Here is a 15,399-nt window from a genome sequence, read left to right as displayed (position 1 = left end):
GGCGAAAAGACAGAATGAGAATGGAGGGAGCTATAAAGATGGACTAAATAGGCTGCTGCTGACGACCTGATGACAGACGAGTGATTTAATGCGTGATTGGCAGTGGAGATTTGCTCTCGACCTGCTGCACATATGGCTGAAAGATAGAGGCAGACGCGATGATGGCACGAGATGAGAGGCGTCGGAAAAGGGCCTTTTAAAGTAAAACAAATAAAACTACTTTACAGTCGCGCAGATGCATAAACAGTCTCCCGCGCTGATTCAGTGACGCGACACGTGATGACACACACACACACACACACACACACAGGCGCACAATGCGGCCTTTGTTGCCGATGTGTGGTCATCCATTTAGGGGCCGAAGCCGACTGGACTCTGCATTACGCATTTCGCTGAGTCGTCGGCCATGTGTGTGTGTGTGTGTGTGTGTGTGTGTGTATGTGAGAGAGAAAGTGTTCCCTTCTCACAAAACTCATGTTTTCCCGTAATTTGTGATAATTACACATAAAAGAACGTCACACCCGTGTGTGTGTGTGTGTGTGTGTGTGTGGGTGTGGGTGTGGGTGTGGTTGTCCCGTGATAACTCCAGTGCAGGTGTGTTGCTCAGAGGTAAACACAAATTATCATTGATCCTTTAATTTTACCCCAAACATAGCCTGGGGAAAAGAAACATTAAGCGTCTGAACTTTCGTTAATTTGATTATGTTGTACTGTGATGTTTGTGCCATAAGTCAGTATGACATGTGACATTTTGTTTTTATCTTGTGTATGTACAGTATGTGTGTGTGTACTTACATGTTTGGGGACATATTTGTACCCAGAAATGAGCTAAACCTGATAAAAACCTACCAACCTTGTAAAAATTACTTAAACGAATTATCCATTAAAAAATAATAACTGTTAGGTACAATATACTTATTGTGTTCATATTGCAAAACACTTCTGCTTTTTTGAGCTCTGATACGGTTAAGTTTAGGGACAGATTGTTGGTATGGGGACGTTTAATGGTTTAATGGAAGGCCAACAATGGGTTACACTTTATTTTAAGGTGACGTTGTTACATTGTACTTACTCAAATAAGTACTGAGTAATATTAATTAACTACATGTACTTACTATAGAGGTATGGTTACGGTTTGGTTTAGTGTTAGTTACTTGTAATTATGCATAATTTACTGTTAGTAAGTACACAAAGTAATGTGTAACTGTAAAATAAAGTGTTACCCAACAGTGTATGGAATTGCAGAAATTAACGCATGTATTTTTAAAATACAAAAACATGTATGTACACAATAAGTGCATTGTTTCAAATTATTAATTAAAATCTTACTACAGTCACTTAATATGAAGTGGGGCCTTAACATAAAAACAATAGAAGTCTATGCAGTGTTCCCATTTAGATAGTGAAGTAAGTGTGTGTGTATGTGTGTGTGTCAGTAGGTGAGCGCTAGGGAAGAGGAGAGGCGTGAGAGAGAGATAGAGGGGAAGAGAGGGATGAGAGGATGTGGGATTACATGAAAGAATGGAGTGGTCATAAATTTCGCTCAGACAGACGAATAAAACTCGCTATCCTTCCAGTCCCTCTGGTTTTTCCTCAAGGGGTAACAGTACACACACACACACACACCCAAAGTGTAGTCAGTAAAGGTCTTTTGTACTCTGAAAAAAACATGTGACATCATAATGTCATGCCCCAGAGAATAAATAGTATTAAATAAATATAACAGACATATACACACATACAAAAATGTACAGACTGAACACAAACACTCATATTTATACACCCTCTCATCTGCATTAGAACTCATTTTCATGTTTGTAGAATCCCTTATCTATTAAAAAAAAAGCTCTGTGGTGGTAACATGGTAAAAGAATGGTAATACTATAGTATATTATGGGACTGTATGACTATCATATTTATATATAGTGGTATTTATATTAAATTCAAAGAGTTCCATGGTGTGCCTTGTCAAAAAACATACCATGGTACTGACCGATTGCCATGAAACTATGTTAAAAATCAAATCCCATGGTAGTTTATATGGTACTGAAACTCCTGCACCAGGGAATTTACATGGTACACCAAGAATACCATGTTCTCCACAAAAATATGTCACATTATGGTACTTTTTGTGCTTTTTTTGTATCACTGGAGTATCATGTAAATGCCATATATTATTATATACTCCGGTATTTCCCTAATACCCCAATGAAACTTCAAGAATACTGTTATCTTTTTTAAAAATGGGAATACTGTTGTACTGAATGATTACCATATTCACACACCATAGTATTTACATAGTACTTCACATTTCCCTAAAAAATACCATGGTATTACCATTCCAGAAAACTCAGTATTATCATGGTATCGTGCCAAGAAACATAGTAATACTGTGGTACTTTGATATATACCATGGTACTGAATTATTACCACATTCACGTACCATGGTATTTACATAGTACTGCACGTGTCTACAAAAATCACCATGCTATTCTCATTGTACATTTCTAGAAAACAGTATTACCATGGTACCATGCCCGAAAATGTTATAAACCTTTTTGAATAATATACTTTCATGGTCACTTTTCTGTTCGTACACACACACCATCTGAGCATCAAATTTGTGCATTTGTTTCCAAATGTGTGGGTGTGTATTTGTGTGTGTCTGGAAAAAGACGAGTCAGTGTCAATGAGGCATTACTGACTCAGTTTTTGAGGCAGCAAAAAATCTCCATTGTCTCTTTAGTTATGCCACATTTCCTCCACTTTGCCCATTGACCCTTTCACTACTGCATGACTCCAAACATGATTCACTTTCCTTCTGCTGAATCACGTCTCGCTCTCTCAATGAGCGCTCTCTTCCCTTTGTCTGTGACGTACTGGCGGCTCTTTTCTGTTTGGGGATTTAGTGCAAAGCGTGACCATCTGAAGTCCTTAGATCTCCATCCATAGAGCCTGAATCAATCTGTTTCACACACACTTCTGTTCTGTTCCAAAACCTAGTGAGCTGCTTCCACAGGCAGCATTTTAAGGCATCATATCCAAGCTCCTGACATGGACGACATTTGGTTTTGACCAAAGTGAGGCAGCATTGCATCTATCCTAGTGAATCATCTATCCTCGCCTAGTGAAAAAAGTGAATTAAACATGGGGCTGAAGCATTAGAAATCTCGATTAAAACATATGTATGTTTCATTCAATGTTGAAAAGTATCAAAAGTTCACAGTAACTGCCTGCCTGACTGTTTTACCCAAAATGTATGCATTTTGTGCTTTTTATTCTGATTGGAGTGTCATGTTGGTAGCTTAGCAACAAGCTATCATCAACCTCTGTTGGAATCAGTTGGATCATTCATTTATAAGGCTTCAATCATCCTTGTTAAGATGCTGTATGCCACATTCACTGTTGTCCGGCATATTTTTGCGGGTGAAATCCAGTCATTTCAATAGGAATCCATGCAATTGGGAATTTTGCATCAATGCAAATTTCGCAACAGGTTCTAGTTGGTCATGTGAATTTGCAGAGAACTGCTAGGTCTGAAAGTGACTTCTGTGTGAGCTGTCCTTCATACATCGCTACACTATTGTCAATAGACAACCCTTTTTTGTCCATGAAATTTCACCAATGTGACCGCAAGTTGTTAGAGGGCAGCGAGGCAGCTCACTAGGTTTTAGACCAGAGCCTTTGTTCTCTCTCAAGCGCGTAGCCGTTTCTTCAGTCTGGTGAAGTCTTTCGCGGATCTCCACAGCCAGCTCTGCAGCTCCCGCAGTACCCAAAATCCTTCAACTTTCCGGGAGAAGTCATTAGGAGTGGGATGTGATGACATCACAGGGGCCGCCAGCAAAGCGTGAACCTCAGCGGCCGGCCCTCCGTACTGATAGAGGAGCGAGAGAGGAGAGAGACCAGCGTGACGAGGCGGCAGGGAACGGATAGATCGACGAGGATGGAGGGATGGTGAGGAAAAGAGTAGGGGCTGCTTTCGGTATCCGTCTCCGACTTTTAAAGTTGTGTAGTTCATGTTGTTCAGTTTGATCATTTTCTCCTCTTCCAAGCTCAGCAGTCTTCTCCTTTTCCCCCATCTCTCCATTCCTTCCTCCTTCTCTCCCTCCTCTTTGGCGACCCAACTCTCTCCTTCTTTCCTCCTCCCTCTCCTCCTACGCTCCCTCTCCCTGTCCCGCTTGAGATCCGCCCGAGTCGTTCCCTCTCTCACACCGGAGGCGGTGTGAGCGCCTTTGTTTCGAGGCACGTAACTCCGTAGAGGGGCGGGGCTGTTCTCGCTCACGCCCTGAAACTGTGACGACATGGGTGGGGCGTATCCTTGAGCGGGCGTGGCGTATCCTGTGGAGGGCGGCAGGTTGGTGTAGCCCAGGGCGTTCATCAGGCCGGATATTGAGCCGAGTAACCCGCTGAGGCCGGAGCAGAAGTGCAGGAGAGAGCTCTGGAGGTACGGGCACAGGGTGGAGCGCGCCAGCTCCCTCACGGCACACAGGAGAATGCTGTACGCCCGCTGGTTCTGTGCCAGACGGGCACCGTTCTCCAGCCCGCGCCACAAGTCCACGCGTGTAGCTGCACTGGGCACGGACAGAGAGGAGCTGTTGGGACGTGGAGGAGAGAAGCCGGGATCACTGAATGGAGGCCCAAGATACGACAGCTGAGGACCAGAGATGAGGAGAGATATTTAGAAAACAATTACACTGATTCTGTCAGGTTTTAGATGTCCCACTTCAAGACCCCATGAAATCAAAATTGCATGTTAGTGCACTCTAAAATAAAGGTACTTCATTGGCATTGATGGTTCCATGACGAACATTTAACACTTTCCATTGCAGAAAATGTTATTTATCGTGGACATGTTCTTTAGATTATTGAAATATTATTATTTTAAGGACTGATCACTATAAGGTTCTTTAGGGAACCCAAAATATTCTTGAAAATGAAAATTCCATTTTGGAACCTATATTTTAGGAGTGTGAGAAGATTCTGTCATCATTTACTCACCCGCAGGTTGTTCCAACCCTGTATGAGTTTCTTTGTTCTGCTGAACACAAAGGAAGATATTTTGAAGAAAGTTTGTAACTAGGCCACTTTAGGGCACCACTGACTTCCATAGTAGGAAAAAAAATACTATGAAAGTCAATGGTGGCTCAGAACTGTTAAGTTTCCCACATTCTTCAAAATATCTGTGTTCAACAGAGCAAATAAATGCATAAAGGTTTGGAACAACCTGAAGTGTGTAAATGATGACATATCTTGAATTTTTGGGTGAACAATCCCTTTAAATATTACATACCATCTGCTTCTGACTAGAAAGTAGCAAGTCACGGTATGCTGGTATGTTTTTGTTTAGTTGGCCAAAAATGTATATTCTCTCATCATTTACTCACCCTCATGTTGTTTCAAACCTCTACGACTTTCTTTATTTTGTGAAATGGTATCAATGGAAACCAAAAACTTTCTTCAAAATAATGTTCCACAGAAGAAAGAAAAGTTTTGCAACAACATGAGGGTGAGTCAGTAATGACAGAATATTCATAATTTGGATGAACTATTGGAACTTTGGATGAAATAGAATATTGAAAAAGAAAACTTGGTTCTATATGTACTTGGTTACTTGGTTCTATGCACTCAAAAGTGGAGGCAGATGAACGTGAGCATGCATGGACGGGTTTAATCGTCTAAATGATATGAGAAGTCCTGCATAGTTCACCAGGAAGAAAATTAAACATACACACGGATTAATTATTCGCATTACGAATTATAATATACATTTAGAAAATAGGGTGAATTTTCATTTCATGCTATATTTAAGCTAACTAAAGGATATTGACTAGGTAATATGAAAAGGACATGCCCTGGTGTGTCCCACCCCAACTTCCTGTTTCAATAGCTGTTTCATTAGCAAGTAAACACATAAACACAGTTAACAAAACTACTATCAAAACATTTAAAAGGGTCTTTATACACCATTAGCTGGCAAAAGTTAGGTCAGTTACGAGATACTAGAAAAACAGCTAATTATAAAACTAGAGCATGTATCACAATACAGTCAAGAAGAGGCAAAAGAGATAAAAAAAGAGCGAGAGCATCCAGAGGAAAACATCTATAAACAAAAACGTCATTCATCGCCACACACTGATAAAACACACACAGATTGTGACTCACGTAGGTGTCTCTGATCTCCTTCAGCTGGTGGTCCAGGTATTTGGTCAGCTCGTATGTCCTCTCTATCGAGCTCCTCTCATTGGACAGCATGAGTGTGCGGTCCAGTGCATGAACACACCCCACCAAAAACAGCAGTACAGCAACCTCAGCAACTGGAATACAAAGCAGAGAAAACAGGGATTGAAGTCCCGTGAAAAAGCACAAATGACAATTTAATGTCCAATTCTCTTGTCTGGTTATTGTCAGTGCATTAGTAAAAATGCACTGTAAAACAAAAAAGTTGCTGCATTCAAATTTTTAAGTACAATCAACTTGGATGTTTAAGGCATTTCAAATTAAATTACGTTAAACTGAATAAAAGACGAGTTGAATCTTGTATAACTGAAAATTGCTTAAATTATTTTGATGAGTGAAAACACATGCTGTCATAACGTACTGATCACATAATTTTTTACAGTGTAATAAGTTTGTTATTTCTCAAATAACACAAATGAAGACTGTGATTTTGTTTGAGGAATAACATGAAGCAGAGAAAATCTGTCTGTAATCAGCTCTGAATAAATGTTTGGTTTATATGAGTTCACAGAGATTATGGTGCGTCATTTTTGTAATATAGTGGTTTTAACTGTAATTCTTTTGAGGTATTCAGAATTAAACAGTTAGTTTTATGTTATACTTTGATTATAGAGATTACAATTTCATGCGGATATGTCTGGCACTGCTTCTGCTACTGGCCTCTGGTACAGTTTGTTTGAAGAGAGAGAGAGAGAAGTTCTGCATAGGATTATTAAAGGGATTTGTGTTCATACTGAAGCGGGCCATAAAAGGTTGAAATAAATCTTATATACAGTATATTACACCGATATGTTTTCATATATCTTTACAGCTAAAATGTCCCTTACTGCAATATTTTAATGCATTAAATTCAGCATGAAATTAAATTCTTTCTTTCTTTCTTTTTTGACCTTGTAATTTTTAACCAAAATGTCATAACCCAATCTTATGGTGAGCCCTCCCCCCACATTTCATTTTTTTTTTTTTGATAATTAATTTCAGTCAGATGTCACAATACAGAAGAAATGATCCGTTTCTGTTTCATCATTTATGAGATTTTTTTATGATACACTGTAAAAAGTGATCAGTTGACTTAAAAAAACTTAATGCGTAATTGAAAAAATTAAGTTACGTGAACTTGACAATTCCACATAACTTATTTTTTTCAATTACGCATTAAGTTTATTTACTTAATCATTTTAAGGTAATGGGTTTCCTCACTTTTTTTAAGTTAAGTCAACTGATCACTTTTTACATGAACGTATATTTGAACACAATCCATACTTAACATTTTCCTTAAGTCAACCCATAAATAACAAAACTTCAAAGCAAGTTGCAATTAAATAACACTAGAGATTCCAAAAGGTTTTTTTTTTTTTGGTTTTGCAGAAATGTCACATAGGAGAACCATTTTCAGTTTCTCAAAGAACCGTTCAATGGACATGTCTTAACGTTCAAACATAAATTGTGCATTTTTTCATTTCACTGCGCTATTTTTCCATTGTTCTTCAATGTAAACATGGACATGTTTGACCATTGTATGCTACGCTAGTCAGCTCAAATATACACAAAATTTCTCCCATGACACGGCATTAAAAAAATGTTAAACGCATTCTGTGTGAATTAGCCCTAAAAGAGAATATGCTATGCTTGCAGAGCTAACCTAACTTTCCTGAGCTATTTTTTGCAAAAAAAATTGTTTGTCAATCAGAAAGTGTCAATAAATGTAGTCATCATTTTCAACCATTTATCTATAGTTTATCATTTGACAAATAGCACAGTACTTTTGTGTGTGTGTGTGTGTGTGTGTTTGAGCTCAAGGGTGTAAGTGTGTGTGGTCCTCTACTCTGGGACATGTTTTTGTTTTGGAGTGTGTTTGTAGGTTTCTGTTTTGGATTATGTGTATATACATGCCTGTACACAGACCAGTGCATTTGTTACATTTGGTATGGTGCGTGAGTGTGTGTGTAAATGTGCCCATCCAGAGGACCCTTTTAGACCAGTGTCCTCAGAAATCACGCTGGGAAAATGGCAGCAAATGAGAATGAACCTCGGACTTCGAAAAGGGTCACACAGTGCTCCTATTATGTGTGTGTGCGAGCCTCAGGGAGTCATCCGGCCCAAACACATCTCAGTGTCTCTGTTCTTTTTCTTTTTTGTGTTAAGCATTCAGAGGAACATGGCAGAGATGTGTAATTACTTGTTTGAGGCATTGTGTTTTCAACAGGTGTGAAATATGTGCACCTCCTCCCCTTTGCTTTTCCTTTTTATCTCTGTTCGTCTCCTCTTCTTGAACCCCCCATCATCCCCGTTTTTTCTCAATCCTTTCTTCTCCCGGCTCTCTTCATCACGATCACGCGTTTGTCTCGCTGTCACACATTGTTTCTCTCTCCTTCCCCTCATATTCCTCCTGTCAAGTTTTTTAGCTTCTCACACACACGCCTATGTTTCCTCCCCTTCTTTAAAGTGGTTTATCTCTTTTTTGCCCCCGGCCAAAATAACAACAGCTTATTAACCTCGATTAGCCCAGCCAGTTTTTCTTTTCAACTCTGTTCCTCTCTTTTTTCTCTCTCCCATTCTTTCCACTCTAATTCACTCATTCTCCTTCAAGAGGGAAGAATTCTCATGAAACGCTCATCTAAAACGCTACCTGAAACGCACACACAAACACACACACTCCTGACACACCTTTTCCTCAACCCAAGGTCACAATAATCGTCAAAGTCTTTCAGGAAGATAAGTCAGGAGTGAAAGAGTTCAGCAGTGCATCTCAGATGGATCCAAAATGCTGATCCAACATAATCGGCTTATTGAAAACATCAGATATTGAATCATGTTTCTGTGTGTTATAGCAACATATAAGAAAAGAGATCCACTAACATCATCCATTAACGTCTTATAAACACTGACCGACATCTTATTCTTATTATAATTGTCTTTTGTTCCAACAAATAACTGGATAAGAGTACCGTGAGGAACATTTTATTGCTCCAAGGTTTCTCTTTCAGAGCTCAAGAGATGTTTTTAAAGCATTAACATTGACTCAAATGTTTTATATTTCCGAGGACTAATAGTGATAGACAATTGTTATTGTACAATATATAAATAACGGTTCTTTATGGCTTTGATGGTTGGTTCCATGAAGAACTTTCCATCGCACAAAAAAAAAAATGTTCTTTTAAATATGGTTATTTGTGAACCAATGACAGCATCTTTTGGAGTCTTTCTTTTTAAGAGTTTAAAATATTGAAGCTTTAAAATAACGTCTGACATTAGAATTTGATCAAAATATTTGAGTTTATATTGAGATCTCAAAATTTTTAATGCAGACTTTGGTATCTTGGCTTCGAGAGAAACTCTAAGAAACATACGGGTCTCTTTCTCTGGAAAAAAAATTGGAGAAGATCTCGATATCGAAGAGATCTCGTTTTCTCTCTTTCCTGTGAAAGTAAAGGCGCCACATATAGTACTAATAACATCATTATTATGATATCCATACTTCAAAAGAAAAAACATGAGTGGGATTTGCCTGTACAAAAGTCCTTCGATGATTGTCGCCGGGCAGAAATCGTAAAAATCTGATTGCTTAGAAAAGCAACATCACAAATCTCCTCAACAATCAGCATGATTTGACATCACGGCGTTTAATTCCTATCCATATGCATTTGAGCAATAATAATAGAGATGTTTCTCAGCAAACAATTTAACTCTCTGTTGATTTGTGAACTGCTGTTTTTCTCATGGCATAGTAGATATAATCGAGAATCACATGAAGAATGTTGTTCTCTCTTATTGCTTATTTGGATGTAAGCACAACAGCTCTAAAACAGAGCACTGGCATATTTACATAACCCCAGAAACAAATCCCCCGCGACTTTATTGAATAACCACGGCTTTCATTAGGACAGATCTCTCTCTCTCTCTCTCTCTCTCTCTCTCTCTCTGTGTGCGTGTGTGTCTTTGCAAAGAGCCTACAGCTGGCAGCAATGATATGATGTCAAATCGGTATATCAGTCAGTTGCACTGTCTTTCTCTCTGTCTCACACACATGCACACGTAGCCTCTCGCCTTCCATCTTCTGACTGATTTGTTGCCTCTGTGTTAACACTAAACAGACGAGTCTTGGAGGCTCCAGTCAACAATACCAAGAATTCAGCATTATGGTGCAATATCATAAAACATGTTCCCTTCTATCACATCATATAAAGTTATATTGCCCATATGATGGGCTGGTCAGTTCAGTGCACAAAGAGCCTAGTCTTTCATATTCATGAGCGAGTGTGTGTTTGTGAAAGGGGTCAGGGTCATGTTGTGTGTCTGTGTACAGTTAAAGTATAGAGATTTATGTGCCGTCTGCACTCAATCAAACGTGCATTCCTTCACTGACTAGACACACACACACACATATAAACTAACATGCAGGGCACTCAGAAGGATGTTAGAATATAAATGCATCCGTTACATGCATGATGGACATCAATTGTTTCTAGATACATCAAACCAGGTTTCACTCGCTCGTTCACACACTTGCTCTCCGTGATCTCTACAAGGGGACATACACTCCTCAATCTCCCCGAGGATACTTAGTTTGAAATTTAAATTGATGGAAGTTGGCCTCAAACGTTGCCGGCTTTGCCAAGGACCTTCAGAACAAAGCAGGAATGGACAATAAAACCTGCGTTAACAAAAACCCTCACGTTCCTCACATCTTTTTTCTCATGGTTTTTTTTTTTTGTCTCTTTTTTTTTTCAGTCCAATTCGGGTGCACTTTGTAATTACCTTTCCTTTTTTCTCTCTTGCTTTTTTTAATTATCTCTTCCCTCCCCCCTCACCATTTCCCCATCTCTCTGACTCAAGTTTCTCATTTAACGTCGCCCAAAACGACCCGCTCTTGAAAATAAATATAACTAAATGAAGAGCAACTATCTGCACGTCCAATCTAGAAGATCAAATATGGAAAGAAAGAGATGGAAGGAAAGAAAGAAAGAAAGAAAGAAAGAAAGAAAGAAAGAAAGAAAGAAAGAAAGAAAGAAAGAAAGAAAGAAAGAAAGAAAGAAAGAAGTGGGAGAGAGAAAGGGGCTTGGTGAAGCGAGGGGCCATGTTAATTTGGGAAAAATGTAAACAGCATGTGTAACTGTTCAAACCGTGACCAACTCATTTTATATCATTCCCCTGTGCTCGCTCTCTCCTTTTTCTTTTAGAGGGAATCTGGGCTGTGTTAACCCTCTTTCCTTTCCTCCATCACTCCGTCTCTCTCTTTCTCCTTAAGCCCTGCACTTCCTGAAGCTCTTCATCCCTCTACCTCGCTTATACATGCTCTCTCTCTCTCTCTCCTCCCCAAAAACCCACTGTCTTGTCCGCATCTTTGCGTGGATTAAAATGCAAATGCATGGGGCGCTGTGACATGTTAACGGTTTGGGGCTTCTTTTTTTCTGAAACCATCTGTGTGAGTTTGAGTATATTTGGCAGTTTGGGCTGTGTGTGATAGATGCATGTATGCATTTGGGGCAAGCGTGCATGTGGGACAAAATGAACTGTAACACGGAAAAAGAGAATGTGTGTGTGTGTGAGCGTGACAGACTGCTCTGCTGCTTTGTTCAGGCGTAAATCGCATCATTTCGTCACACACTCTTCCTCCTTTTCACAGGCTCCCTGAAGACAGGTGGTGTGTATGTGTGTGGGTTTGTGTGTTTAGACCCTGACTAACATGAATCATGTACTTTCTCATATCAGTGTCGGTTAACAAGACAGGGGCGAGCTTGCCCTATGAACCACATGCACTTGAGAACAAGAAGAGAAGCATAACTAGTCTTAGTATGTGCGTGTCCACAGGTTTGGCTATATGCTCATGGGGAACAGAATTATGGAAATGGGGTGAAACATGACAAAAATGAGCGTGTGAGGACATTTCAAGAAGTCTAAAATGCTTTAAATCTTCAGAAATCAACAGGTTTGTGTGAGAGTTTGGGTTTAGGAATAACAGCAGCTCTATTGAGATACTAGCACTAGTTTTTGAGCTTGATACTGATATTTTTGGAAATGCTTTGTAATAGTTAGTAATAAAAAGTCATTGTAGTGTGAAAAAAACAACTTTTGTTTATTAAAAATACCTACTTTAAATATATATATATATATATATATATAATTGACTTATTAGAACAAAATAATCTCTGAACACTGTAAAAATGATATGATAGATGTTATGACAACATATGTTTTTACATTGCTTTAACTCATCAAAATAAGTTTAGCAATATTCAACTTTTTTATAAGTTATAAAAGATTCAACTCATCTTTTAAGTCAGTTTGATGTAATTTAAGTTGAAATGACTTAAACATCCAAGTTGATTGTACTTAAAAATATAACTTTTTTTACAGTGTAGGCCTACACGTGTAATTTCTATAATCCATATTCACTTTCTTTATCATTTAATATGTTTTGTGAAATTCACAACAAACTGGATAAACTCAAATTTATTTAGGCTACTCGTGTTACAACATTGTTTGAAGTCTAATTGTAATCTGAAAATTCCTATTACACGTCAAGTTTCACTGATTTATGCAAATAAAAATAACTGACCTTTAGAGCGACAATTTAATCGATTATTTTACACGAAAAGAAAAGCTATTTCCGAGCTATAAAATACCTTTCGTTAACTTGCTTAAACGAAATTCACTTATTTTGCTGCACTGAATGGCAATGCTTAGGCCTCTCAAAAACAAACTTTCAGGGAATCAATCTTTGAGAGCTTTTGAAATTGTTTTTAGAACAGAAAAGTGTATCACATGCGCAAGCAAACTAAAGATGCATTCACTATATTTTCTCCTTCTGGCGACCTTGCAAACAAATTTAGCAAACATAGGCTATACACACACACACACACACACACACACACACACACACACACACACCCAAACATTGTGGACGCTCCGAAAGTAACAAACAATTAGCCTATATTTAAATAATTATATTTCAAAATAATCTAACAATAATAATAATTGTCAATACCAAAATGAACTGTGAAAAGCCAAAGTCGCTCATCACTTACCTTTCCAGCGACGCATTTTAATTGAAAGGAATCCCCTATTTCCGTTCCAATCCGTTTATTCTTCTTGAGGTTTTGAAGGAGTTTTTGATGAAATAAAAATTACTGTTGTTTTCGTGCGCTGCCCGGTGATTTAGTAAACTCTCCCAGAGCTTTTTTTTCAAACCTGGATTAGTCTGCGCGTGCCTGTAGCGCTATATAAAGAGAAATATATAAAATACCTGTAATGTGAATGTAAAAAAAAAAGAAGAAAAAAAAGTAAATAAATACAGTAGCCTAAATAAAGTCTCAGAAAGTGAGCGCGTGAAGTGATTGACAGCTGTCGGGTGACCGCGCGCGGGCGCGTGCTCTGATATCCAGGTGAGTGTCGATGAAACTGACTGAGTGACTGACTGAAGTGATTTTATACACATGCCTGAGAGAAAGTTCTGTCCCCCGGCCTCTCCTCCTCCCCCAGTCCCTCTCTCTCTCCTCCTCTTCAGTGATTCACTGTTGATTCATCTTCTCTGAAGTGAGGACCCTGCCACGAGACTCTGAAACCACAAAGCTGGGAGGAATTACACTCCTGACAGATATTTCATAATTGTGCCATTTATTTTCTCACCAACAACATAGACAATGTGTTTTTTTTTTTCTCGGATTCGGTGACTCAATTATAATTTGGCATTGAGTTATTCATTGAGAACGGGCAGTGTTTAGACTGGTGTGTTTTCTGACCTAGTCTCGTGCTTGATGTGTGTCATAGCCTACTGTCATTCCTCTGGTATTACCTTTATTGACAGTGAGATTATTGAGATTTGAAATGCTACATGCGTGGGTTATTTCAGAGGTGTGTAAGTGGATAAGCACTTCATTTCACAGGCAACATGACATTAAAAGAACAAGACGGGATTAACATTGTGATTATTGTTGTGAGCCTGTGATGTTTGACTGATCACCGTCCTGGTGTTAGATGTGATGATTCGTGATGCTGCTGGCGTCCTCTGCTGTTTAGCACTGGGATCTTACAGCTCTTCATCATTTAACCATTTTCAAGAAACAGATGCAAATATACAAACACCTTCAGGGGAACATTACAGTTAAATATCATTGGTATGTAAAGTGTCAAATATATCCTAAAATATTATTGTGGCTTTAACTTAAAAAAGAAAGTAACCTTGTCTAAAATATTAAGTTCACTGAAATTAAAAAATTTGAGTTGATACAATGAGGGAGAAAGGTTTAATCAACAGCAACTTAAATTATCTAAATTGAGTTGACAAAAGAAAAAAAAATGTGATAACAAATCAGGAATATATACATATAATATTGTAATATTTTTTTTACAGCGTATTAAGAATCATTTGCAAGAGGATAAAAAAAGACAAGGGATAAAGAGAAAGATAAAGATAAAGGGTTATACATAAGGAAACAACAAGAGATAGAAAAGAGAAAATATATGATTATAATATATAATATGAGAGAAAGCTGGTTAAACCTGAACAGAGCCATTACAAAGGAATTGTTCATATTGTTTCAGGAATCCATCACATTTTGTATTGCTAGTTAGTTAAACTAAAAGTTTTAAGTGTCAATCAGATAATGTGAGAGACTATAGGTGTCACGGTGTGGTGTGGATTGAAGACTCAAAGTCCAAAGGCTCCAATACAAACACGGGCAGACGGGCAGACGGGCAGACGGGCAGACGGGCAGACGGGGAGACGGGCAGACGGGGAGACGGGCAGACGGGCAGACGGGGAGACGGGCAGACGGGCAGACGGCAAAATTTAAAGCAAAATTTCTATAAAGATGATTCTCAACTAAGTTATGAAAGATATAACGAAATGAATTGATACACCATTTTACTTTATGCAATATGTGGGTTAAATGGCCATAAATTAATATTCCCATTCAATGTAATGTATCTATACACTGTATCTAATGTGCACATTAATGTGTTCTTGGAGTAACATTTAATGAAAAAAGAAGTGTAATAATTGGAGTAATAATTAGGAACATTTTAATAATAATATCTAATATTTCATAGGAATATTGATGTATAATTTATTTCCATATTCACTTGTTGTGTCTCCCAAAATGCCTGATAAACATGATTTTAGTCCTGATGTCCTCTACAGTGGACATGAATGAAATCAAT

At 38.4% G+C, this 15,399-nt stretch overlaps 1 protein-coding gene across 1 annotated transcript; it reads right to left on the bottom strand.

Annotated features, from left to right (window-relative positions):
- Nucleotides 1–3,157: 3,157 nt before the first annotated feature.
- On the bottom strand, nt 3,158–13,657 carry clcf1 (cardiotrophin-like cytokine factor 1). Its single transcript, XM_056250139.1, has 3 exons — nt 13,266–13,657; nt 6,163–6,314; nt 3,158–4,651 (listed from the first exon to the last, which is right to left on the bottom strand). The coding sequence occupies exons 1-3, from the start codon at nt 13,279–13,281 to the stop codon at nt 3,695–3,697; spliced, it is 1,125 nt and encodes a 374-aa protein (XP_056106114.1). The 5' UTR covers nt 13,282–13,657; the 3' UTR covers nt 3,158–3,694.
- Nucleotides 13,658–15,399: the final 1,742 nt, after the last annotated feature.

Source organism: Rhinichthys klamathensis, unplaced genomic scaffold, assembly GCF_029890125.1.
Source record: "Rhinichthys klamathensis goyatoka isolate OS25496 unplaced genomic scaffold, OSU_Roscu_1.1 h1tg000068l_1, whole genome shotgun sequence".
Classification (NCBI taxonomy): Eukaryota; Metazoa; Chordata; class Actinopteri; order Cypriniformes; family Leuciscidae; genus Rhinichthys; species Rhinichthys klamathensis.
Note: the sequence above shows the minus strand (reverse complement) of the source record. Positions and strands in the feature narration are given on the sequence as shown.

What these genes read in the sequence shown, in the direction of transcription:
- clcf1 (XM_056250139.1), bottom strand. An exon ending in AGGAGATCAGAGACACCTAC is followed by an intron (nt 4,652 to 6,162) that starts GTGAGTCACAAT and finishes TCTGGTCCTCAG; the next exon opens with CTGTCGTATCTTGGGCCTCC.